General features: G+C 48.6%; 2 protein-coding genes across 2 annotated transcripts; one reads left to right on the top strand and one right to left on the bottom strand.

Moving 5' to 3' along the window:
• Positions 1-852: 852 nt before the first annotated feature.
• On the bottom strand, positions 853-3,720 carry LAJ45_03669 (uncharacterized protein; the record flags this gene model as incomplete). Its single annotated transcript, XM_046113254.1, has 10 exons — positions 853-886; positions 958-1,071; positions 1,138-1,350; positions 1,416-1,854; positions 1,916-2,230; positions 2,296-2,466; positions 2,532-3,038; positions 3,107-3,328; positions 3,393-3,605; positions 3,663-3,720. 10 exons carry the CDS (start codon positions 3,718-3,720, stop codon positions 853-855), a joined length of 2,286 nt encoding a protein of 761 aa, XP_045973547.1.
• A 3,017-nt stretch (positions 3,721-6,737) lies between these two features.
• LAJ45_03668 (uncharacterized protein) lies at positions 6,738-7,268 on the top strand (the record flags this gene model as incomplete). The annotated part of the gene is made up of 1 exon (XM_046113253.1): positions 6,738-7,268. One exon carries the CDS (start codon positions 6,738-6,740, stop codon positions 7,266-7,268), a length of 531 nt encoding a protein of 176 aa, XP_045973546.1.
• Positions 7,269-13,980: the final 6,712 nt, after the last annotated feature.

The following is a 13,980-nucleotide window of genomic DNA, read 5'->3' as shown; positions in this document are numbered from 1 at the left end:
TTGCGCTCTAAGTGATTACAAAAAAAACGGAAAACTAACAGGGAAATTGTGGTACCAGGCGCGATTTTCTTTTAGGATATGTCGAGCTGGGTGGTTGTTCGATGAAGGAGTGATGTTGTTGTTGAGTTCGGTAACTTCCATAACGGAGTCGCAAATATTAATGCAGCAAGGATTAGGGATTACATGGATTAGGTATCGGTAACTGAACGGAGGTATGGTGCGAGAAGGCATGGGGGTGGGTGTGTCAACTTCAGAGGAACCTTTTTTGTATGAGAAGTAGAGAAAATTCCACCGTTGGGCTAGGCGCTAGTACCATTATGGGAGCAGATCTCCCAATTTCTATAGATTGATTGGCTGCAAACGCCGAAGTTTACACACCTACCCTCCATAGCTTCTCGAGCCATAGTTGTTTATTAGATCATGTAATCTGACATCATAACAGATCTTTGAATAGAAAGGACATGGGTCAACACTGAGCGACGGCAGGCTAACTAGCAAAAGCACTTTGTTTACTTTTCACTGAGAATAAAGGAGCTCTTCGCCATCGGTTGAGTTTTTGATGAATAGGAGAGTAAAAGTAAAATTTGCGGGGTTTATTTTTATCGGTAATCATGATTTCCAAAGACTCATTCCTATTCTTAATTTGTAGTATTACAGTGATCTATGTCGCAAACTTGTACATGAATAGCTAGAACTCTGATAGAAATGATGAAACACTCCATTGTAAACTCCTACACTGCTCGCCAAAAATACCCACGCCATACCCCTAGACTAGTAGCTGATCCAAAGTAACAGTAACTCCATATCAAGACATGAAAACCAAGACATAGCATAGATATAAAAGTGGTGGCTTTAATGCTTCGCGTCATGGAGATTGTTCTCGTTGCTAATGCCATAATGAATTAAATGTTAGTAATAGATTTGACTTAGGTAAGATAGTTCAAGCGCAATAAATACCGTTCAAGGTCATACTCAAGACGATCTTCATCATCGTCCTCCGGGCTGTCATCAGCTTTCGAAGCACCCGAGGCAGAATGGGCGTTATGACCGGGTCCAGCCACTTGACGACGTCTAGGTATAAGGTAAACCGAATCAGTTTCCGCGCATGTAAATAACTCGTCCGACATTTGGACTTACTTTGTAGGAGATGTGACCATCCAACGACGGGTAGTAATGGCGCACGAGGGCCTCGCAGCTTCAAGGGCTGTTGAATCAAGACGGATAGTATCTACTCTACGGTCCCTTACGCGGTTGAAAGGCCGCGACCTGTTTGCAGTTCCTTTGCTACGACGTGTTCTGGTCGGTGAGGACTCGGTTCTAGAAACAACCGCAGCGCCCCGCTGAATGAGGCTATAGATTATCAATCTGTTAGTATCGATTAAGTAAATAGAGAAACTTAGGAACAAAGGGCATACATGTCGGTGCTAGAAATGTGGCTAAACCAGTGCGGAGTTGGAGTGTAGTCAGCAGGCTGGTGAGCAGTGTGGTGGATTAAGGTTTGAACACGATTCGCTAGAACAGGAGAGCTTCTAGGTTCCTCCTTGATGAATTTCCACGTAGGGCTTCTAGGTTCCCCCTTGATGGCTTTCGCAGCGGAGCTTCTAGCGTCTTTATTGTGTGAACGCATGTCGGCGCCAGTAAGGTGTCCTTGGATTCGTGGTTTAAAGTCCGAAGATCCAGCGCGGGAGTTGCGACGACCTCGAGTGATCGAGGGTGAAAGCTCGGCTGTGTCGACAGAGTCACAGTGATGATGTATGATGGTAGTGTGATTGTTGGTAATGGAACCAGTGGAAACAGCTGAAAGTTGAGCAGGACGAGGTGCCATCCAGGAACCAGGGCCAGGGGCTTCGAAGCCTGCATGCAAGGATTAGCGGTTTGATAGAGTTAGTGGCAGGCTACAGTTCCATCAACTTACGGAACAACTCTTCATCGGTCATACGACTTCGCTTCCGCTCTTCAGGTTCACAAGCGTGTGGAATATCTAAATCCATCCTGGCGCTATCTCTAAATGCTTCCGAAGTGCTTTCTACAGATGGTCCATCCTGAGAGCTTTCAGGTGCTTCCTGCACGTTTTTCTGCTCTTCGAAAGTGCAAGGCTCAACGGAGGTCAGACGATCATCATCACGCATGCTCATAGAATCATCTGTCAGCGTTGGCGACACATAAGCTTCACCCCCAGCAAGTAAGTCAGAGAAACAACCCTCAGGGCAGCACTGCAGAGCTTTCGACTCTTTGGATACGTTAACATTGAAGGGTTAGATCAAAGTGGATCAAGCATCTCGCAATGTGACCTACCGGAACTTTCAGCAACAGTAGTCGGCCCTTGACTTAAGCTTAGGGAGATTGCTCCAGGATGATCATCATCACGTATGCTCACAGGGTCGTCTCTCAGTGTTGGCAATACATCACCCTGAGTCTCCACAAGCCAGTCTGAGAAATAGCGTTGGACGCGCGGAGCCTCGGATACTTGGACACAATCAGTATGAAGCGCTTCCAGGAAAGAGTGATGGGGACGTCGAAATAAGGCTTACGAAGTATCTCTTGATCAGCAGTCAATTCCCGATTGAATCCTGAAGAAGCGGCCCCGGGAAAATGATCTTCAGAGTCATGGAGCGATCTTCCAGATGAAATCTGAACGGGATTATTGTCAGGGAACCATTCTCGCAAGGTCGGCGAGGTATCACCCTCCGCTGGAGTAAGCCAACGAGAGCGAACATGTCTATCAGGGGTACGTGGACCTGGTGCGACATCATCTGAATTTGTATCAATATACATAACTGTCAAGTATGGAAGAACATAAGAGGAAGGGGCCGACTGACTCAAGAAGGATTGCTCATTAGGACACTCGTCCTTTATTCCTTCGGGGGTTCGTGTGGCATTTGAAGTCTGCCTCTGGGGACCAACTGTATGGGTTGTATGCGGAACGAAATCGTTAACCCAGCGCAGTCGCCAAGTAGGCGATGTCTCTCCTTCGACTGAGGTGGACCAGGCCGAGGGGAGGGGCAGCGCTCTGTCGGGAGTACAAGAAACACCCAAATCTTCAACACGATTAGTATGCGAAAGGTTTGAGCTAATAATATTACTCCGAGAGTGTAGGGATTATTACCTAGAGACCAGTTGCCCTCAACAGATTCTGGTGTCCACACAGGGGAGTGCTCTCTGGTAGCTGGGGTCTTGGAATGGCGTAAACCAGGGACATAGGTCGTTCCTGGAGAGATGTAATCTCTAATAAAGCCATCCGACAAAGTGGGCGGAGCATCTACCTCAACCTGGGTGAGCCAGCGGGAGAGCTGCCTTGGGTCTCCGAGGGCACGAGACGCTTCATCTTCTTTTACATTGTTAGTACGACGAATGTTGACAAAACGATTGGCAAAGAAAATACATAAACCCACCATCAATCTGTAAAGCCCTCTGGGCGTGCTCCCTGAAGGTGGGAGAGTTCGTTCCCGAGCTTGGAGTTTGACTACGAGAACGAGGAACATAGACGGTACCAGGAGAAAGATAGTCTCTAATAAAGCCCTCCGACAAAGTGGGTGAGGCATTTGCTCCGACAGGAGTGAGACAGCGGAAAGGACGTCGGTGAGGTGTGAGAGGATTGCTATGACCTTGCGACAAAACCGGTGAGTAATCAAAATAATCTTGGAAATAGAAGAATTATTTACCTGCGACCTTCACCCCCGCAGTCACGTCACAAGCAGCGTCGTGATTGACAGAAAACATTTTGTGTGTACAAGGTATAGTAAAAGCGAATAAGAATCGAAGAGTTATGCTCCAATTACCACGCACCAGAGTGTTGTGAGCAAGATTTTGTTGACGAATTGTTGTTACAATCTTGTGGGGTTGTGTTGGTGGGGATATGTTTTCAACGAATGGTTGACTTTTGACATGAACTATAGGTAATCTTCGCAGGTACAATTTAGTACACTGCAACCGCAAACTGAGATTATACACTGGGCCTTGAAGCAATGTGACACCGGCCATTGACCTCCGTCACGTGTTCAGAAAGACTGACAGGTACTGCACAGGATACCATCTGGCGCGCGGGAAACCCACATAAAGTACCAGAGGTTCTGTCAAATAAGCCAATGTCTTTCACGCTGGGGTCTACGGAAAGCAGACGCTTCTCCACCATGAAGGCAAAAACATGCCGGTTTACGTGCCCGATCACGAAACGAAAACAACAGAACTACAAAACACACTCTGAATTTCAACGCAGCTAATCATCTACAATAATCTTTGTTTTAGCATAAGAAATTACTCGCCGCGAAAGCTACTCCGAGGACCATTTATCGGAGGAGCGCGTTGATGCGATCATCCTACTAACGATGAAGTGGGATACCTTGAGCTGGAATATGGCTCATTGGTTTATGAAGATCGAATACTTAGTCGTACAATAACTAACTTTAGTATCGGAAATGTTTTCCGATAGTCGACTGTCAAGAATGGCAATTTTAAACGTCAAATTCGTATTGCTGCCCACCAGGAAGCAACGCCACGACCGGTTTTCTTGCTCTCTCTTCCTTTTCCTTCTCCGACTACGTTTATACCCTCCCCGTCGATAACCTTAATTCTTTTGCTTTTTGTAAATGTTTGGTATCTACGAGCGAGGCATTCGAACACCCTCCGGTCCCAGGTTCGGTGCACACAACTACCTCAAAGTGCTGATATGTACCATACCTGTGAATCTTTGACCCCGTATGCCGAAACATACGCGGAGTAGCGGAATAAGCGTTCTCGGATACAACTACACTCGACTAGATAACCCAGTCCCAGACTATGCACATACAGGAAACGATATTCAGTACAGGCAATAAATCCACCACGCGATCAGATAGTTAGAGCAGCTTATCATGGCTCCCATGGGTGCAGGTGGCTGAGGAATACATTATCCCATCTCTATCAGGCTCTACAGGAAACGGATATATCGGGAACGGAAAGAAATGAAAATGAAAAGTGGAGGGAAAAATATCAACGCACGGGGGCCCGTTGTTTGTAACGCAGCGGAAGTGGGGTAAATGGACAAACTAAGGTATGATTGATGACATCTCCAGTGCTGGTGTGGGCGAGAAGCCGGCTCAAGACGAGTAAGATAGAGAGGTTGAATAACTCGGGATAACAGCCGTTCGCATTGATTTGATTTTTAATTGCTCGAGTGCAGCTCCAGCCACTCGCACCTTTCAGCGACTTCCGATTTTTTTGTTCATGCTAGATATATTAATCTCCATATTATACTGTTCCCAGGGTTAGGGTTTCCTACCCACACAACCCATAAAATCAATTACAAAGAATATTGTAAGTATTTTGACTATTGAAAACAACACCGAAGAGCTTGAGTTCGGGTGTTGAGCAGAGGAAAGTGATATGGGTGCATCAAAACAAGGGGAGCCTTCGAGAATAATAGGTAGGAGTAGCTTATACCGTACGCTCATTGCACGACACCGGAGTAGCAGAATATATTTCTAACTTGCGTTTCCTGGAAAAACTGCGCAGAAAACGAACCTCCTTCATATGTAAGTTTCTTTGACACGAGTGCTATGTTCAAGAAAGTACAGCCTATCAAACAGCGAGCTTTTGTTGCGAATCCGGAAAAGCAGGGCAAAGCTGATGAAAGCAGAATATTCGCACAAAAGAGAATGGTTATACTTAGAAAGCTAGAATTGATCAAAATAAGAATGAGATGTAAAGGCGGGGGGACGGCGTGAGAGGACAAATATCTAGAGATTGATAAAAGACAGGGTAAACCATAGGGTGGAGACCACGGTGGACGTTTGACCAGTAGACCACGTTACTATTCTAAGGCACTGGTAAAATGAATTAGTGCCACATATACCGGTACCTTCTGTCTCTGCAGCTTTCATTGAAACCCCTATGGCTGGGATTGCCTTGAATATGGTGCTTGGGAAACTGCAGGGGGACTGGGGGATTAAAGGTAGTGGAACTGTCGGCGTTCTCAAATAATGTTGCTCGAGACTCAAATGATAGGGCAAGCGAGACTAAGTACTTGAAACGTGGTGCACCTCATCGATTGACACACACTGCTGTGCCAGAGGGCGATGAAATATATTGTCGTACGGGACAAATTGCCACAACGGCCATCAAGATTCATAAAACCTATATCTCCAAACATTAGATGCATAATCAGAAGACGAGGAGACATACAAAGTATGCCACGAGATATTTTAACCTTGCCTGATCTCCATTTTGCTCCTGGATCATGACATATCACTCCACACAGCTTGGGATCATGCTAGCCTGTGGGGGCTGGGTCGGTAGGGTGTTTCGGGGTAGAGAAAGGAGCATTTCCACAGGTCGATAAGTAACAAATCCCGAATGATTTGAGAGATGTGAATAGACTCTATCATCCATTGAAAATATCATGCTTAGAATCCGCTGGAACGAGGACAATCCACTATGACCACCACCCTCTTAGGCTTATCCATAGATTACTATTTAAACCTTATTTCTCGGAATGAAATCTGTCCTCGGATCTCAAGTTAATAGGGCTAAGTAAATATTTGATTACGTTGTGCCAATATAGCTTAGACATGAACCTTATTTCGCCGCTGCCAGATCATCAGTCTGGGCATAATTCTCGAGCATATAAACTCCCTTTTTTCTCTCTTATTTCTTTTCCTTTTCTCACCACCAAGCTCATCACCACTGCAGCTCCAAAAACCCCAGTTTTCAACGTCTCCAAAACTCATCAGTGTTTCGTACCAACATCTCAATATCTCGGAATGTCTACCACTCCTACCACCCCTTCCTCCACCAGGTCTTTTGCCTCCACTACCACCTCCTTGGGCACGATGTCTCCCGCCACTACGGATACCAGTGTATCCTCATCATCTACAAGTTCTCCTACTTCCGATGGCGCCAAGCCACTCTCTCCAAGCTCTCATGATCTCATTTTGTCACTCCTCCGCTCCGCCCAATCCGCGCAGGCTGTTGGAATCTCCACTGCCCTCGCCACTGCCAATTCTGCCCGCGCACGCCCCCGTGCCCGCGAGACCAGGAGACCCGTCCGCGACGAGATTGCCTACGGCTACCTTGATGACCCAGTAGTCCTCGCTGCCCGCGCGAGGGCAAGGGCCCAGGGAGCGAGAGACAAGATGGAATTCGAAGAGAACTTGTACAGAACGCTGGCAAGGCCAGCGTCAATGGAGACCCTTGGGACCTTGAAGGACGTGTTGAGGAGGAGTGGATTGCATGAAGAAGGAACTGAGGAGAAGGAAGATGAGAAGGTGCTCGGAATGTTGAATGATTTTTAGGAGAGTTAGAGGCTAGGCTCGGTAATTATGGTGGAATAATGAGGCGGAAAAGTTGTTGTTTAGGTGAAATTTAATTCTTTTTCTGGCTGTAAATTGTCATCTCTGTGCTGTGTTCCACCTGATTATGCATGTGAATTTGAGCACCCTATTGTCCTTGGAGTCCTCGCCAGTATGACCCAGTCCAGATATCAGATTGACGTTTGATCATAGCTCTTTTTTGCTCAGCGGCACTCAGAGGAAACTGGGCGATATCTGTGGTGGTTCTTCCAGCCGTATCCGCAGAGCCTCAACCACTGACTCAATCTAACATGTACTGCCCTTAATTCTGCGAACCTACTCGCCCTCTGATTGGCCAAGAGCGGAACCTAACCTGACCTCCGCATGGCAACGGCTCACCCAAAATAAAAAAAGTCCCCAAACGGCATATAACACCAACGGAATATAGAAAGGTAAGTACATGTATATAGAAGTCCTATAAACTAGACGATATATCACAAACTACGGCATATAATGGGAGAAGCATCCGAAAGTGAGGTTGACTCACTGAAGGGGGAGGGGAGGGGGGAGGTACGATTTGGGTGGCACCAAAAAAGAACAAGAAGTACTGTGCATTTCCGGGACGAAAGGGCACTACTCCCACCCCTGGGTCGAACCCTGGCCTTCTGTGATCGAAAGCAGGGCTAAACCTCGCGGTGTTCTTTGGCGAGGGTTAACCGTTAGACCACTCGCCCATGTGTGTTGGGGGCTAGAAATGATATTTGTGCGCCAAGGATGGTTGGCTAGCACTACATGTAGTTACAAGTAGTCTAATATGTACTGCCCTTAGTTTTTCTAACCTACTCGCCCTCTGATTGGTCCAGGGCGGAAACCATGGCCCTCCATCGCAACCAGCCCCACCACCCAAAATGCCCAGGCTTAAAAGGTATATCAAATCGGCGAGGGACTTTCTTTCCTTTACCTGTGTAGACTGAATTATAAAATTTAAAAATATACTGGGTGGTATTGAGAGATACTTCAAATAAGGTATTTGCACCGGAATCTTCAACCGGCGGGGGAGGAGGACCTGGGGGGTGGCGCGGTCGATGTGGAAGGCCCCGAAAGGCACAACTAATTGGAGTAAAAGGAACTCGCGCTCGCGAGATCGGCCACTGCTGGTTCTCATGTACCTAGCACCTGACGTTCTGGACACATCGTCAGGAGTGTACTCCCAACTGTGTCTACCATTTCACTCATCGACCTTCGTTTGCCGCGATCGTCTGGCCGCACCCCCCCCCCCCCCCCGCGGGGCGCCGGCGGCGCCTACTCCCGAGTACCCAAGTCCTGTAGGTCGTCGCTGGTGGCAGACATAATGGGAAATGAGCCGGCGACATTTTCGCACCGGTCACTGCTAACACTAGTTTATTAAAGTCTATCATACGTCTCTCTTAGGCACCTGTTCTGCAATGATTGACCTTTCTTCATCAACTCTCTCAGTTAGTCCTTATCGCCGTCGTAACCCGCCCCTAGAAATGCCCCCAAACAACTTAGCCTCCACTTATCATATCCTATGCTATCTACCATCCTAGCCAACATCTAATTCCAAGGGCGAAACAACTCTCCAGTGGCAACCTTAGTAGTGTCGTTGGCCACCCAGTGGTCACCGCTGTTGAGGAGAAGAGGTTAGGAGCCTCTCCATTGGTATTGGTATCCAAAGCCGGCACTGGCTCTTCCTGCCAATCTGGGAAGGACACCATTGCTCTTGACAGTAGGTCATCTCCATTCGACACCGTGGCCTTGTTAACTTGAAGTACATTTTCTTAAGAAGTTCTAAACGATAACTTCTTTCCATTTCCGGACACCGTTCCTCGTCAGCTCATTCATAGAACCTAACCACCTGGAATCGGGTATAGGATCATAGAATTTGCTCAATGTCGTCCTAGATATCTTAACCTCGGCGAATATCCCCTCTATGAACCTCCCGGGCCTGCCGCATCCAAAATGTCATTCAACATACCCGTCTTAAAACACGTCCTACGCTACGTACTCAATAATCTGCCCACAATACATCTAATGGCGGGACATTGAACACCTCACCCACCGATGATTTCTAGGAACTCTCGCTATAAACGCGGCATCAACCACTTCCCCCTACTGAAAAACCGACATCATCACTCGCAGCTTCAAAGTACATTGCAGTTGATACTTGTCGAGTGTAGTTCTCGGATGATCCTTCGTCCCACTTGACCTAGGTTAGGAGCCGCTCTAGGGCAAAAGGAGCATATCCAAAGGGAGATGCAGAAGGGGAACGGCGGCGGACATGAGATTTGTTTTTTACGGGGAAGTGTTACAGGAACTACGGAGCACTGTCCTAGAGGCGAAGGACAGTGAGGAATACGAGTGACGGGTTGTGATGCGAAGACGGTCGGGTAACGGAAGGACAAGCATAGAAAGGTATCGGGTGGTGTGGGGGCACGCGGTGTTACCACACTAGTACCATACTATTGTGACGGCACGTTTACTATTGGGTGTCTCACCCGGAATAGAATGGGAAGCGGGGCTTACGGCTGCAGGCTGTTCTACTTAGGGAAGTAGGTCTAGGACAATAGTATGGTGCGACCCGATGACTGGCAATTGCAAGGTTCATGGTTACGTGTCGGAATTAGAATGGAGGACGGAACTATGCGGGGGCGCTTTTCTATCTGGGTTATCTTCGGGAGCTTGACCTTATTCTATTTATCGTTGTATCAGTTAGTATTAGAAAGCGGGCCTTGGCATAGGTTCCCACATGTATAAATAGGGCAGGATTCTGCGAAGACTTGAGGGTATCATCAACCATCAAGTCAAGGGAATCCGGTTTACAATATCATCAGTTTAAACGCTACAGAATTATCGCTTAGCACTGGCCATTTCCCCAAACACTATATTGTACCTTATCCCTAACTTTTACTCTTTACCTATCGCATAAACCACCAAAAGTCTCGATAAGACAACTACTCGCTTAAACCAATACTCTGAGTATTTTGCTTAGTGGCGGATAGTCACCGTGCTCTCAGTAGAAGAATAAGCGCTTCGTCTATTAGAAAGACCAAGGTACTATATGCACCCCCGAGTAGCAACAGCAGCCATCAACAACTACCTTTGCGCTACATCCTTCATCGTACGAAGAGGAAGCGCCGAACATCTATACTGCGGATACCTCCATTATACAGGTTTCTTTACAGAAGCAGGGACCACCGCTACCTTCGAGGAACACGACCCCGAAATCCTCAACTATCCAGAACTCTTCCCAATCAAGATCACTCTCTCGCAGCGGTCTTTCGGACTTGCCCACCCAGCCCCCTGGTTCATTGCTCAACCTTGGTGCAGAAGACAACCACAGCTCAAACTCGAGCAGCTTAGCAATGTCAAGGGCTCATCAGCAACGGTCGGAGGAAGACTACAACATGGAGAGCTCAATCGCCTTGAGAGATCGAGGTATATTGGAAACCCAGGCCAAGAGGCGCCACAGGAAAGAGAGAGATGTGCCGATAGGCTCCCTCTTCGGATCGACGAGGCAGGAAGAATCATATGGGCAGGCGAGGAGGCGGCAGGTAGACCACCGGGAGTTCTCTCCATACGTCACCCCAATCAGAGAGAGATCCTCTACTCAGAGGCCCTCGGTACCTCGGGTAATGGACGACGACGAGGATACCAACATGGACGTAGAGGAACGGCGGGTGGAGAACCCCTTTGGCGATCTTATCGGGCAAGAAGTCCAGCGACAAGGGGCTCCAGTAGTGCAACAACTCAGCCGCGGGATCGAGGAACTCAGCATGCACGTACGAGATATTCCCATACTCAGGGAACTCACCCGTCAGCAGCAGGAGTACACCAACAAGATCGTAGAAGATCTCCACGCCAAATTCGCTGGGGACAGGGCCGAGCGAGACAATCAGCTCAACCAGGTCATGGCTCAGCTACGAGCGGAATCCACCGCCGCTACCAGCAATCTCGGTCAAGTGCTTGGGCAGATCGTCGAAGCAACTAGGGCACATCAGGAGAGGCAGGAACGGCAGGATCAGCACATAAACGCGCTGACCAACTTTGTCCAGCAACTCCCAAAAGACGGCCCAGTCCAGCTACCCGCGGAGGTCACGGCTGCCCTGGAACGGATGGAGCAGGACAGACAAGCCGCAATGGAAGACCAGTTCGCAGGTACGAAGAAAAACCTGGAAGAGATTATCGAGCAAATGCGGGTAGCAGCCAGTAGAACGGCAGCAGCCCCTGAAGGCTCAGGAGGCGGGGGTGTAGTACCCCCCCAACCTCCCAGAACCCCCCTAGTAATTCCGGAGAAAGACCGGAAGGATCAGGAAGCCAACCCCCCGTGCCCCCCCGCTCCGAGGCAAGGGGAAGTCAGCAAAGTGAGCAGGGAGGCAGGGGAGGCAATGGTAATAATGGCAATGGGGGAAACCGCGCAAGACCTCGAGACCCTTCCCCCTCCGACTCATCCAGCTCTTCCGATTCAGAGAACGATCGTCGATCACGCGAACGAAGGCAGAGAATACGGGAGGAGCGAAGGCGCCGTAACAGGCAGCAAGAGGTAGACCTCATGCACCCTCCTCGCGCCACCCTGGGTGATACGCCAAAACAGGCAAAAATCCCCTTCTCCGGAAAAGCCGACGAGGATGTGCGGCACTGGATTGACCAAATGGAAGTCTTAATTGAACTTCAGAGGAAGGTCCGGTGGGACGACCAGACCAAAATCCTGTGGGCATCCCTGGAACTTACCGGGAGTGCGGCAAAATTCTGGCGAAACTTCGTGGAACGACTATCGGTGGACCCCAGCATCGGGACATGGGAGAATTTTAAAAACGAACTACGGATTCAATATGGCAATCGGACCAGTCAAGAACAAGCCAAGCAGAAGATGGATAAGCTCCGTCAAACTGGCATGATCGATGACTACATCAACGAGATGCAGAATCTGGAATGGGACGCGAAGGTCGGACCCATCGTGATGAAATCCATGATCCTAACAGGAATAAACTCCTCGCTGGAACAACGCCTCTCGAATGCAATCGAGGAACCAGAAGATTTCGCGGAATGGCTAGCATGGGTTAGGAAGGTCGGACGCAAGGATCACGAGGTAAAAGCACGAAAAGAAATTTTACGTGGCAAGGATGTCGTGAAAGTTCGGGAGGAAAAATCGGAACGGCGAAAATCACGCAACCCCGCACCTCGGAAAACTTTCTCCGCGCCAGCGCACAACTCCAAGCCCTCGGATGACTTAGGTGTCACCAAGGACGAGAAGGAGAAGTGGCAAAAAGAAGGGGAGTGTTTCCGTTGTGGTAGAGATAACCACTTCGCGAAAGATTGCGTGGCGACGAGTAAGGTCAGGTTAACCGACCTGAAGAGGAAACGGTATCCTTCCGGAGGAAAGGACCACGGAAGGGAGGGTGAAAAGAAGCGGAAATTGGGCCCCCAGAATGAGGCATTTAGGGCAAGGATTACAACTTTGGAGGATCAAAATTGATTGGGTATTTCTATTTTTCGGTATCTCATGTTGCGTTATGGTTTCTTTCTATTTTTGGGTCATGGAAAAACAAGGTTTTTATGTATTACGGTTATCGGTTGGCTATGGGATCTTCTATATTTGTTTCGTTATACGCGCGGAAATTCAATTCTCTTTACACACACTCTGAGGATGGGGTTACACCCCGAAACGCCTGGTACGTAAGTGTTGTACCATGATCTTCATCAAACACTCGAACTCTCTATATAAACCCCCTCACCCCGCGCTCAACAGAAAAAACCATCGAACCAACCCACACCTGAAACCAATACCAAAACTTTTTATCAAACCAATACACAAGCATGTCTTCCAACACACAAGAAACTCGTCTTGAGATCGAAATCTCTTGGGACCATCCCGCCACTAGTACCAAACATGTCGCAACAGTCAACGCACTCCTAGACAGTGGCACGGAGGACTGGATCATGTCCTGGGACTGTATCCACCGTGAAAAAATACCTACTCAACCTCGACCAAAGCCTCTCATCATCAGACAGGCCGATGGTACCCCTATGCCCAACTCCGGCACCCACATCACTCAACCTCTCACCCTCCGCATCGGCAACCATCTAGACAGGGCTATCACCTGTGAGGTTGGCTCGTTTGCAGGAGAGGACCTCGTCATACCACATCGATGGCTCAAGGAGCATCAACCAACCATCCATTGGGGACGCAACAGTGTTAGCTTCCATAGCAACAACTGTATAATCAATGGGTGCTTCGTATCAGTCGAGGACATATACGATCAAGACCCAGAAGAGCTGGTCATCAGGCTGTTGAGGGCGTCACCCAAGAAGCAGATGACGATCGAGCAACACCCCTTTTGGGCAAGAGCATCGGTAAACGAGGCTCTCGTTAGTGCTATACCGGTGGAGTTTCAGGAATATGCCGACGTGTTCTCCAAGGAAGGAGCCGCTCGACTACCTGACCACTCTGAATGGGATCATACCATTCCTCTTATGGAAGGAAAGCAGCCTCCATGGGGGCCGATTTATTCGCTCTCCCCACCTGAAGATAAGGCACTCCGGGAGTATTTGGATGAAAATCTGCCCTCCGGCAAAGTAGTCCCCTCCACTAGCCCAGCAGCGGCACCCGTCCTGTTCGTTCCGAAAGCTAATGGCAAGCTTCGGCTATGTGTCGACTTTCGTGGCTTGAATGGGATCACGATCAAGAACCGTTACC

The sequence above is a fragment of the Morchella importuna genome, assembly GCF_003444635.1.
Source record: "Morchella importuna strain M04M26 chromosome Unknown Morimp01GS008, whole genome shotgun sequence".
Lineage (NCBI taxonomy): Eukaryota > Fungi > Ascomycota > Pezizomycetes > Pezizales > Morchellaceae > Morchella > Morchella importuna.
This window is presented reverse-complemented; position numbering and strand designations above follow the sequence as displayed.